The sequence below is a fragment of the Entelurus aequoreus genome, linkage group LG10 (assembly GCF_033978785.1).
Source record: "Entelurus aequoreus isolate RoL-2023_Sb linkage group LG10, RoL_Eaeq_v1.1, whole genome shotgun sequence".
In the NCBI taxonomy this organism is placed as follows: domain Eukaryota; kingdom Metazoa; phylum Chordata; class Actinopteri; order Syngnathiformes; family Syngnathidae; genus Entelurus; species Entelurus aequoreus.
Genome location: NC_084740.1, coordinates 26,878,111 through 26,891,324, shown reverse-complemented (window position 1 = coordinate 26,891,324; position 13,214 = coordinate 26,878,111). Strand labels below are relative to the sequence as shown.

Sequence of the window (13,214 nt, the reverse complement as noted above, 5' to 3'; positions counted from 1 at the left end):
GTTAGCACTCCAACAAGTCAATGACATCAACAAAGCGCACCGTTGTGCATTCACGCACAGCATAAAACGTTTGGTGGACAAAATGAGACAAAGAAGGAGAGGAAGATTTTACATGTAAACAAACTGTTGCGTCACAGTCCACACTATGGTGAGTTCAAGAACCGCCGAAATTAGTAGGACAAAACAATGTCGAGCAAATATTCTCACCAGTGAAGCATACACACAAACATATTCAACAGTGGGCTTTCTAACAATTGGGAAGGTTTGTGTCATGCTTGTCCTCGAACAAAAAACATACTAAAACAAAAAAATTATTCCCCCCCCCCATCTTTTTCCATTTTCAATTCTATTTTAAAAATGCTCCAGGGAGCCACTAGGGCGGCACTAAAGAGCCGCGGGTTGCTGACTCCTGTATTAAGCTTTATTGTGTTCATAAAGTCAGACCTCCCGTCTTGAATGTCACTTTACTGTGCAGGTGTACCTAATGCAGTGTCCAGTGGTAGAATGTAAGACCTTCTCGCCGTTACAGAAGCACATCAAGATGATTCCAGGCTCCTACGGTCACGAGAGGCCGCTGATCATCAGGATCTCCTTCACCACCTGTGTCCTGGGTACCGTGTGCCTACCACTGCTGGGCCTTATCACCTGTGTCCTTATATCCTCGGTGTTTCACTTTGACGACTCCACCGGCACACACTGCCATGTAAGACCCCTGTTAGTTTGTCTTTTCCTGTTCCTACCAAACGATGCGAACCGTCGATGTGCGTTCCTTCAGGTTCCTAACTACCTGCCGTCCATCAGCGCCTCCATCAACCTGAGTCCCGAGTGCCACATATGGCGCTTCTGCATCGGCCTGCACTCGGCGCCGAGGTTCCTGGTGGCGTTCACCTACTTCAAGTACTACAAGACACGCTTCGCCTCGAGGTTCCCCGAGAGCCTGCTTGCCTACTTGAGTCTGGCCTTCTCCATTTTGGAAAACCTCGGCCTGCTGCTCCTCTCCTACGTGTCATCCAGTGAGACGTACAGTGAGTAATAACAGTGGGAAGACAAATAAACATTCCCATAGAGTGTAATGTACAGTGAATCATCGGTAACACTTTAGTATGGGGAACACATATTCACTAGAGATGTTCGATAATATCGGACTGCCTATATTATCGGCCGATAAATGCTTTAAAATGTAATATCGGAAATTATCGATATCGGTTTCAAAAAGTAAAATTAATGACTTTTTAAAACGCCGCTGTACGGAGCGGTACATATCCGGTAAAACACGGACGTAGGGAGCAGTACAGAGCAGTTGCGTCTCCCAGTCAGCAGCCCCTCCCCTCTCCCCTCTCCCCTCTCCCACACACAACACAGGAGTTGACGACTGCAGCATGAGAGGTTTACTGGCGACGCTTGATGACCTCATCAAACCGCCGCGAGCGGAGCATAACAACAACAAGAGTGTGTTGTTGCCGGTGCTGTAGCCGTGGCTAACAAGCGAACTGGCTCGGTGACTGACTAACGACACCATATCTATGGTTTGGGATTATTTTAAAGTGTGTCTGACGGATAAAAAAATGGCAATTTGCAATGACTGCAAAAAGTTGGTTATGCGAGGAGGAACCAAGACGTCTTCCTTTAATACAAGCAATTTGATCTCCCACCTCTTCAAGGATCATAAGGAGATACACGATGAATACAAGCGGAAGATGGATGAAAAGCAAACACCGAAAGCAGCTTGCAGTGAACGGAGATGCCCTGTCTCAACGCAGCATTTCAGAAGCTCTGACTGACTGCTAGGCCACTTCAAGCACTCACCACTAGTTTGCAGCACATTTGTGTTACTCATACAATAGAGATGCGCGGATAGGCAATTGTTTCATCCGCAACCGCATCACAAAAGTCGTCATCCACCCGCCATCCACCCGAACTAACATTTTATCAAAACCACAACCGCCCGCCACCCGCCACCCACCCGTTGTTATACATCTAATATAGACGATACAAGGCATTCCTGTTAAAGAAATGAGACTGATTCAATGCAGCAGAGACATTCAATGCGTGCCACGCAATAGAGCATACTTGCCAACCCTCCCGGTTTTACCGGGAGACTCCCGGTATTCAGCCGGAGCTGGAGTCCACGCCCCCTCCAGCTCAATGCGGACCTGAGTGGGGACAGCGGCGACAGTCTGTTTTCACGTCCGCTTTCCCACAATATTAACAGCGTGCCTGCCCAATCACGTTATAACTGTAGAATGATCGAGGGCGAGTTCTTGGTTTCTTATGTGGGTTTATTGTTAGGCAGTTTCATTAACGTCCTCCCAGCGCGGTAACAACACACAACAACAGCAGTCACGTTTTCTTCTACCGTAAACTGCAATGTTGTGACACTCTTAAACAGGACAATACTGCCATCTACTGGAAAGCCTCCAGAACACTGACATTCAAGTATTTATTTTATTTATATGTATAATAAAAAATAAAAATAATAATAAAAAAAAAAAAAATATATATATATATATATATATATATATATATATATATGAAATACTTGAGTTGGTGAATTCTAGCTTAAATATATTCCCCTCTTAACCACGCCCTTAACCACGCCCCCAACCACGACCCCGGCCCAACCACACCCACCCCCGACCACAATTTCTTCCCCCTACAAAAACCTCCCCCCCCCCACCCCCCATTTACTTCCGTGGTCATGTTTCCTCTTACGTCATTGACAGCGATCGATAGCACTTCGGCTTTGACTGCCCGTCGCTGGAAGGATACTTCGTCTTTGACAGCTGCTGGAATCTGAAGAAATCGATGATTGTTTTTTTTTTTGTACAGGCGCGAAACAGGACAGTCGCGTGCGGGTTAAGGACCCCAGGCAACTTTGTGACTTTATTGGACGCAGCCCCGGAAGTAAATGGGGGAGGAAGGCTTTTGTAGGGGGGAAGAAATTTGGCGTGACAGCTGCAGCAGTGCCTGATGAATAATTGCCTGTTTCAAAGAGTGCTGCTCATTTTTCGTATGTGGGTTGTCACATATGCATGTACACTAGATGGCAGTGTTGCCCTGTTTGAGACTGTCACAGCATTGCTGTTTACGGCAGACGACCTGCTTTACGGTAGGACAAAAACGTGACTGTTGTTGTTGTGTGATGTTGCCGCACTGGGTGGACGTTCATGAAAACTGCCTACAATAAACCCACCTAAAGAAACAAAGAACTCCCCCTCGATCATTCACATGGGTAACAACATTTAACTATGTATTTTTTTCTCTGAATTGGTTCAACCACCACCCGCCCGAATCTATTTTTTTCGTCATTCATCCGCCCGACCCGCGGATTACCCGCGGACTCCACGGGTGTGCCCGCTAACCGCGCATCTCTATCATACAAATACGTTAGAGCAGGGCAGATTGAGCCCAGTCTATAATTTCCTGTTATACAGTATTCCAGGCAGTCTACTAAAGGAGGACTATGTTATTGTTTACTTTATTACTCTAGTATACTCTGGACTGAAGCTGTGTGCCTTCATTGTTTTTGTAGCTGTTGTTTTGAGGCAGTTTAAAAAAAATAAAAAAATAATGCACTTTGTGAAAGTCAAAGTATAGTATTTCCCATAGTTGTAGTGGGCATTCGAATTATCTCAGGGAGAGCATGTCCCAAATTCCAAGCTGCTGTTTTGAGGCATGTTAAAAAAAATAATGCAATTTGTGACTTCAATAATAAATACGGCAGTGTCGGCACTTTTTTCCATAACTTGAGTTGAAGTTGTTCTCTTATTTTGGAAAACCTTGTTACATTGTTTAATCCAGCGGGGCATTACAACAAAATTAGGCATAATAATGTGTTAATTCCACAACTGTATATATTGGTATTGGTTGGTATCGGAATCTGTAATTAAGAGTTGGACAATATCAGAATATCGGATACCGGCAAAAAAGCCATTATCGGACATCTCTACTATTCACGATTAATTAGTTGCTTATTAACATGCAAATTAGTAACATACTGGCTCCTAATTAGTCATTATTAAGTACTTATTAATGCCTTATTCTGCACGGCCTTATTATACAACCAGCAAGCCATTAACTAAGAGTTAACTAACACTAACCCTAACCCTAACCCTAACCTTAACCTTAACCTTAACCCTAACCCTAATAAATTAAGTCTTTGTTACTTTAATAAGCAACTAATTGGGGACGGCGTGGCGCTGTTGGGAGAGTGGCCGTGCCAGCAACCTGAGGGTTCTTGGTTCGATCCCCACCTTCTACCAACTTCGTCACGTCCGTTGCGTCCTTGAGCAAGGCACTTCACCCTTGCTCCTGATGGGTCGTGGTTAGGGCCCTGCATGGCAGCTCCCGCCATCAGTGTGTGAATGTGTGTGTGAATGGGTGAATGTGGAAATAGTGTCAAAGCGCTTTGAGTACCTTGAAGGTAGAAAAGCGCTATACAAGTATAACCCATTTACCATTTATTTACCATTTAATTAATGATGAATATGTCCCAGTGGAGGCTGGTGACTTCCAGAATTGAGGAGGCCATTTTTTTCCGCTTGCTCACTTCACTCGCGATGGAATGTTCCCTGTTCTCTTATCTGTCTTTGTGCTGGCCAAAGGCATACTATTTGGAGTGTAAGCTACAGTCAGAAAGTTCTTGCTGATGCAATTCATTGTGCAGAGCTTAGCCTTGTGCCTTCCTGAAGAAATTACATTGCTGTAAGTCTATGAGCCTGCCTGATAATTAAGCTGAGAAATGACATTTGGATGTTATATAAACGCCAAGTGAACATGTGTAAAAGGCAGGAATTTTAATTATGTAGTTAAAAACAATTTTGTTTAGCTTACATTTTTCATTCTTCTACAGCTTCAACATGTAATCACCAATTTAATCAAGTTTAGCATATAAAAAAGATAAGATAACACTTTCTTTATCATATGTAGTTTTATTCAATATATTTAATATACAATATGTGGCTTCATTTACTGAGAAATACAGGACATGAAATTTTGTGTTATTACTACTGAGAACTAGTGGTGTAACACTGCTATTACTACTGAGAACTAGTGGTATAACACTGGTAGAGATTTCAACCCACCTCTGGTTTAGCTGAGGGGCGAGGGGCTCTCTCCACGACTCCACTCTACGGGTTGCAGCTGGCTTCATCTACTGAGAGACATGAAATGGAGTGTTATTACTACTGAGAACTAGTGGTGTAACACTGGTAGACACCCATTTCATCCAAAAAGTAATTCAGATTGTACTGCAATTTCTTGAGAGCAAAGTAGTGAGAATACTCACAGGTCGTGTGGATCCAGAACGTGTCCAACTCAGCCATCCATCCCCAGATTAAAAAAAAACTGTAACGTTGATTGCAAAAACGGTCTTGTCTCTGCTTTTTGTTTCCCTCTCACATCCATTTTGCCTGGCTAATCTAGGCTTGCTCGAACACACACAGCTAACTGGATGGAAAACAATGAGCTAAACTTCAACTGTAAAAATGTCCAAACTACAGAGATAAATGTCAATGAGCGATTAGCAGCAGCAGCTTTTGCTTTCGAAATCTGTCTCAGAGATGTTGTCAACTCAAGGAGAAATGCCTAGAGTGAAGGGTTTAACGTTAACGCATATCTATCTCCAGCCCAAGATCTCAAATTGCGCCAGAATCTCGCCGATTTCCGAGGTCGTTTTAAGCAAAAGTATTTGGCTATATGAGCTATAAACTTCACGGATGATAGCCAGGGGTGTTCTCTAAATTTCCTGAAAAGCACAAGTTGATAGGACACTCGTAGCCACTATGGCGAGTGTTTGTTTGACTGAAGTGGCTGGCGAATTCTCAAAATGGCTTCTGTGTTGATTAGGAAAGGAAAGGATTGATTCCAAATGAACCAGTAGCATGTGATTGGACGAACAAAATGTCAATCTTTCAGCCCTGGACACAATGCATGGTGAGGCCAGGCCTCCGTTGCCCACCCATTTTCAGTGATCTGGCCAATCACATATTGGCATGAAAAAGCATGCATTACATTGACTTCTATGAGAAGCTAATTTCCTAGGGGAGGCCTGGCCTCCCTTAATACAAACTGATAGGGAAATCTGGCCTGTTGCTTTACAATTGCAATATTGGGTTTTAGCCATGGGAACATTTAGATTTATGAACAAAACTAAAATAATATGAATATAAAAAATAAAAAATATGTTTTTTGTTAAAATAAATAAATAAAATAAATATATTTATTGTTTTTTTTAAATCTCTCTCTTCTCTCAAATTATTGGGGAGGCCAGGCCTCCTCCACCTCTATGGAGGAGCCTCCACTGATATGTCCCCCATACTAAAGTGTTACCGAATCATTCGTTCCATGGTCAAACTGTTGCCGCCTTAGAACTTTTATTAACTGTACAGGCCAATAACATTTTTAAATAAGAGAAAGTTAAGCTTATCTGAAGGTCATTGCCAATGCTAGTCTTTATTAGCCACTATACTAGCAAGTACGTGGTAATAATGTTAGCTATTTCGCTCGGTAAAATTAACTAGTGTTGTCCATATTGTACGAATTGACAACGCTCTGTGGTTACAACCACACTCGGTTGGTAGAGTGGCCGTGCCAGCAACTCGAGGGTTCCAGGTTCGATCCCCGCTTCCGCCATCCTAGTCACTGCCGTTATGTCCTTGGGCAAGACACTTTACCCAGTGCCATCCACACTGGTTTAAAAATGTAACTTAGATATTGGGTTTCACAATGTAAAGCGCTTTGAGTCACTAGAGAAAAGCGCAATATAAATATAATTCACTTCACTTCACTTTCATTCTAAGGTCGGGATGTCCAAACTTTCATACATGTTGTACAAAAGATGCTAAAACCAAAACAACGTAAACCCACATATGCTAAGGCAGTATATATACTGTACCTATATTTTGGTACCGGTACCGGTACTAAAATGTATTTAGATACTTTTCCGTACTTTTCCGTACTTTTCTAAATAAAGTGGACCACAAAAAACTGCATTATTGGCTTTATTTTAACAACAAATCTTACGGTACATTAAACATAAATTCGTATTGCAATTTTGTCCTTAAATAAAATAGTGAACATACAAGACAGTCTTTTAGTAGTAAGTAAGCAAACAAAGGCTCCTAATTTAGTCTGCTGACATATGCAATAACATATTGTGTCATTTTCTATTCTATTATTTTGTCAAAATTATTAAGGACAAGTGGTAGAAAATGTATTATTAATCTACTTGTTCATTTACTGTTAATATCTGCTTACTTTCTCTTTTAACATGTTCTATCTACACTTTTGTTTAAATGTAATAATCACTTATTCTTCTGTTGTTTGGATGCTTTACATTAGTTTTGGATGATACCACAAATTTAGGTATCAATCCGATACCAAGTAGTTACAGGATCATACAGTGGTCATATTCAAAGTCCTCATGTGTCCAGGGACATATTACCTGAGTTTATAAACATAATATAAATTTTTTTAAAACGAAAGAAGATTTTGTGATGCCAAAAAATATTGATGTATTAATAGTAGTATTGACTAGATATGCTCCTGTACTTGGTATCATTACAGTGGATGTCAGGTGTAGATCCACCAATGGCGTTTGTTTACCGGTACTTTTTAGAGGCGGTATTAGTATCGCAGTATTATACTAATACCGGTATACCGTACAACGCTATGCTAAGCTATTGATAAAAAAAACTAAACATCTTAACCTAGCCTTTTTATGACAAGTTAGTGTAGTTTCTTATAATCTCACTCATTACTGGTTAATTTATCTAAAAAGTTGCATGAAATAAAAGTTTATATAACAATGTTGTAGGTCAGAAAATGTGTTTGTATTATTTTGGCACGGGAAACAAGCTGTCAAGCACTCAGAGTGGACTCAGCCGGACTGCTTCTAGGTAATAATACAGTTCTCCATGCCAACAAAGCAAGAAGGAGGCACTCAAAAGCACAGTAGGGCGGCACTTTTCAAAATGCTCTAGCTCTATGCAAATTGACATTAGAATTGCCATAGACAAGCTAAAGATTAACATTAGCGATTTTACACGGCAATTTCGACGCTTCAAAATTTGGTAATGAAACCTACAGCTAAGATGCACGTTACAGTCAAACGGCTGGTGTGTCATAAGTACAATACTTAGAGTACAAACACCTTCTAGGGCTCAACAAAAGAAAAAAAACCCTGCACATTCAGTTTAATGGCATAGACAACATGTCGTAGCCTCTACACTACCGCCATCTAAAGTCTTGAAATTGCAATAAGTACAGTACTTGCAAATGAGACACAGAAGTTGAAGAAAACAAGATACCAACTGGGCATTAGAGCTCAGTGGTGAATTAAAATACAGATTATTTAAAAAACAATTATATTTATTAACACAATTGAGCACATATAAAAGTACCGTTGAGTACCAATATCGACTTCCAGGTACAGAGAATTGTTACCGTATCAATTCAAATGTGAAAGGTACCCATTCCTAATGAAATTACTATTCTTTTTTTTCAATGCTATATTGTGAGGTATTTATGTGTCACTCATTTGATGAAAAGATACTGCAAGAAGCAGTTTTTGCATGTATTCTTGCATCTTGAGGCGTCAATCATTTTCATCATTTCATATGAAAAAGTAGTAGTATTAAGTCAAATCCACCACAGAGGACGATATAGAACATAACAATGATGTTTACATATATATATATATATATATATATATATATATATATATATATATATATATATATATATATATATCACCACCGCGATCCCACAAGGGACAATCGGTAGAAAATGGATGGATGTATATACACTGTATATATATATATATATATATATATAACTATTAGTCAAACACTTAATTTCTACATTTAAACAACTTGTATCATGTCTGTCTTTTTTTATTTTCTGTTTTATTTGTTGTTTTATTTCTGTTGCCTGCCGGTGGACAACAGATGGAAATTAGCAGTTGGGATATTATCTGGCATCTGGCATATTATATCATATCACAATATTTACACCTGTATTGTTGCAGACGTTCATTAATATGCATTGTCCCTAACAAATACAAAAAATTAACAAATACACTATAACTGCATAAATACAAAGATAAAAACACGCTTGTTGGTATATGGCTGCCATTTTGGGAAGACAGATCTTCCAGTTCAGTGATTCTCCTACTAGTGGTACGCAGGGTCCATCTGGTGGTACGCCAAATAATCCCTTAATTAAAGTACAATGTTTTATTTACCTAAATTCAAACACAGTGTTACTGTCCAAACTGTGTGTAATGTTACAGTGACCAACAAATATTAAATATACATGTTTAAAAAAAAAAAATCTGCCTTGTTTTTAATGAATACTCAGGCCTACTGTGCTACTGTATTTTAGTATTGGTCATTATTGTGGTACTTGGAGAGCCAAGTGTTTTCTGAGCTGGTATGTTTGAGAACGACTGTTCTACTTAATTGGTATATATATATATATATATATATATATATATATATATATATATATATATATATATATATATATATATATATATATATATATATATATATATATATATATATATATATATATATCCATCCATCCATTTTCTACCGCTTGTATATATATATATATGTATATATATATATATATATATATATATATATATATATATATATATATATATATATATATATATATATATATATATATGTTTTGTCACAGGAGGGTTTTTTAAAAGAATATGCAGAGGGGAAAAAACAAACAAACCCCAAAAAAACAGCTACAGACCAAAAATGCCTCCAGGGCCGTGTTTAGGATCCACCTGCTGTAGGGCCTTAAAACATAAGGGCACCCTTGTCATACCGTCCTAAGAACCATCATCCTCTGCAGTGGACATTTGTGTAATTTGTTCTCCCTAAAAATGGAATATTAACTTTTCAAGGCTTGTCCTTCCCATCGTAGTTGTCCACAAGGAAGGCTTCGTCCTCTTCATTTTGAGCTCGCTGATCTACATGCTGATAACTTGCCGCCTATGGAAAGCCATTAAAAAGTATTCTTTAAACCCAGAGGTAAGCAACCTCTCCCTCTCTCTAACTGCTTATATTCCTATTCCTTACGTTTGTTGTCACCTTTTTGTCTCCCAGGATATCAAATCTCATCACTGGAAAGTACGTTTCTTACTGCTCAACGTTTGCTTCTGCGCTTTTGCCGGGTTCTTTTACGCCAAACACAACTTGTACTGCGAGTCGGGGAGTAAGTATGACATCATCTTTTTGGCCATTACTGATATCGCCGCTGACTTAAAGGGGCCGCCGTCTCCTCTCTTGGCAGGCTACACGTTCTTCGCCCTGTTTGAGTATCTCATTGTCTTCTCCAACATGGCCTTCCACCTCACGGCGTTTTGGGACTTTAGGAGTCGCGAGGTGATGGTCATTTCGTCGTCGGAAGACAAGGAGTTCTGACTAGAGACCGGCATGAGGCCACCATTTGGAGGAAGGCCTTTTTTCCACGTATTTCCACAATGACATGTGCCGATCCGAGGATGGATGTGAGATGAGTGCGGAGCAGCAGAAGATGATAAGGTTTCATGCCCCGCTTAATTAAGTGCACTAAGTGGCTTGTAAGTTTACATGTGGACCAACCTTACAGTGTTTCAACATGAAAGGTCAACTTTTGTACATTGTCTCACAGTGAGTTCTTTTATCACGCTTGGCATTATCAGAGAGAAAATCACATAAAAAAATACATATTTATTGCAGACTGAAGAGTTTTGTAATCTTTTGCAGACTTGTTTAAATGGATAAACAATGGTCACAAGACGGCTGTGCAATGTAATGTGACCGTATTTGTATTTTTAAATTGTTTTATTGAGACTAACTGATCAAAAAAGTGGAATCTTTACTACAGTTTTAATTTTACATTTTCTTTACCAAAACCATTTTAATATCTAAAAACACGGAATCAAGGACATTTATTTTATATAATCTCAGTTGTAATATCATATTCACAACACAGCTTTGCACACAAACACATTAATATGCACAAAATAAAAATACATACTAATAAACTTAATTTAAACTACTTAATTAGGAAAGGTATATATTTTTTTTACATATGAAAACATTTTATAATAAATGTTTGTGACGGCTGTGTAATGTAACTTTACCGTACTTGTGTTTTTAAAATTATTTTATTAAGATTTGTGTTAAATTATCAAATAAGTGGAATCGTTACTACATTTTTTACTTTTTTATTTTATTTGACAAAAACATTTTCATATCTAAAAGAACACGGAATGAAGGACATTTATTTAAGATAATTTAAGTTGTAAGATTATATTTATAATACGGCATTGCCCACAAAAACAATAAATAAACTTTTTTTTTTTACATATGAACAATTTCTTATATTTCATATATATTATATAGCAAAGCACACACATTACATATTACTCTATGTACTACATGTATTATATTGTATTATATTACATATAATACAATAGATGATATTGTTAAATAATCAAATTAATTGGGTGAATGTTTTTTATATCGAACAATATTGTTACGGCTCAGACCCCTGCCGTCTTTGCGCACCTGGGGACACGCCCACGGCCGCGCAAATCCAGGGACGCGCCCCGCGCGTCTCCGCCCTGCAGCAGCCACCAGCTGCAATCACTCACCGGAGATCTGCACACCTGGGACTGATGAGGGCGAGCCGCATAAAGGGACCAGTGAACCCAAAGATCGGGGCGGGAACTTAGTTTTCTCATGGTGACCCGTAAGCTAGCGAAGCGTTAGCTCGCTCTCCTTGTTTTCCTCTCTGTGCCTTAACCCCCCTGTCTTCTTCCGTGTCCCCGCAGTACCCTCCGTCGCCTGGACAGTGAGCTGTGCGTCTCACTTTTCCCTGGATCTCCCCCCTGTGTTTTTGGACTGCCTTCCTTGTTCCTGACTCCTCGCTCGCCCCTGGACTTGACGCCCCTCTCAGCCCCACGGACCCCCGCTTGAATCCTGGATCACCTGCCTGCCCCCTGGACTTCCTCGTCTCTCGTTCAACACTTTGGTAACACACGCTTCAGTTAAATTTTACACATAGTCTTACACCACACACAATCTTATTCTAGTTCACACTCCATTTCCTTAGTTTAGTTGTATTGTTTATTATTATTATTATTATATATATTATATTTATATATATATATATATAATAAAACATTGTTCATACTATCCCCTGGTGTATGTTTGCCGTCACCTCCCTTAGTAAACACCACAGTAAGTTCCCGCCAAAATTGATTAGGGACCTGACGGCCCAGTGACATTAGCCCCGCCCCCAGTGACATTTTTTTCCCCTCTCCTCTTTTGCCCCATTCACTATGTCTTTTTCTTTTTTTCGCTCCACACGGGATGAATTGTCTGGTCCTGTCGACCTGTCTTGGAAGGGAATGTTTAGTAGCAATATGGGCAAGGAAGAATTTTCTCACCGCCTGGACACCCTTTTTCCACCCGCAATGTCTCTTTCTCAGTCTACTGGTAGCGTCTGGAATCCGCCTTTGGAGGGGGGGAATGATACCGACAGCTGTGCTGGTGAGGTAGCACAGCTGCGGCCAGCAAGACCACTACCACCGATTTTTCAGTTTGCCTGGCCGCAGCCACCAACCACGCTACCAGCACTTGTCCCCGAGCTAGCGTCCGAGCTAGCACTTGTCTCCGAGCTAGCGCCCAAGCTAGCACCTGTCCCCGAGCTAGCGCCCGAGCTAGCACCTGTCCCTCGGCTAGCCCCTGAGCTAGCACCTGTCCCTAGGCTAGCGTCCGAGCTAGCACCAGTCCCTCGGCTAGCGTCCGAGCTAGCACCAGCCCCTCGGCTAGCGTCCGAGCTAGCACCAGCCCCTCGGCTAGCGTCCGAGCTAGCACCAGCCCCCCGGCTAGCCTCCGAGCTAGCACCATCCCCCGAGCTAGCACAAGTCCCCAAGTTAGCCTCCGAGCTAGCACCAGTCCCCAGGATAACCCCCGGGTCTCCACCAGCTCCCAGGCTGGCCCTGACCTTCGCACCTCGGCCTGCAGCGCCGACCTCTGCACCTCGGCCTGCAGCGCCGATGACGTCCGCTGCCTCCACGTCGCCGATGACGTCCGCTGCCTCCACGCCGGCGATGACGTCCGCTGCCTCCACGTCGGCGATGACGTCCGCTGCTTCCACGCCGGCGATGACGTCCGCTGCTTCCACGCCGCCGATGA

General features: G+C 41.0%; 1 protein-coding gene and 1 long non-coding RNA gene across 3 annotated transcripts in view; one reads left to right on the top strand and one right to left on the bottom strand.

Annotated features, from left to right (window-relative positions):
- The window catches only part of LOC133658416 (post-GPI attachment to proteins factor 2-like), a 62,476-nt gene extending 51,390 nt beyond the window's left edge, over positions 1-11,086 (top strand). The window contains exons 2-6 of one of the 2 annotated variants that reach the window (XM_062060441.1): positions 530-703; positions 776-1,025; positions 9,949-10,055; positions 10,131-10,239; positions 10,318-11,086. In XM_062060441.1, coding sequence (XP_061916425.1) covers positions 530-703; positions 776-1,025; positions 9,949-10,055; positions 10,131-10,239; positions 10,318-10,448 — 771 coding nt within the window. In that variant the 3' untranslated portion in view covers positions 10,449-11,086. The remainder of the gene's footprint in view (positions 1-529; positions 704-775; positions 1,026-9,948; positions 10,056-10,130; positions 10,240-10,317) is intronic. The other variant, XM_062060442.1, reaches the window with a different exon arrangement.
- LOC133658417 (uncharacterized) lies at positions 793-5,394 on the bottom strand. The gene is made up of 3 exons (XR_009827462.1): positions 5,288-5,394; positions 5,085-5,155; positions 793-999 (listed from the first exon to the last, which is right to left on the bottom strand). It is a non-coding gene; the product is annotated as an uncharacterized LOC133658417 (long non-coding RNA).
- Positions 11,087-13,214: the final 2,128 nt, after the last annotated feature.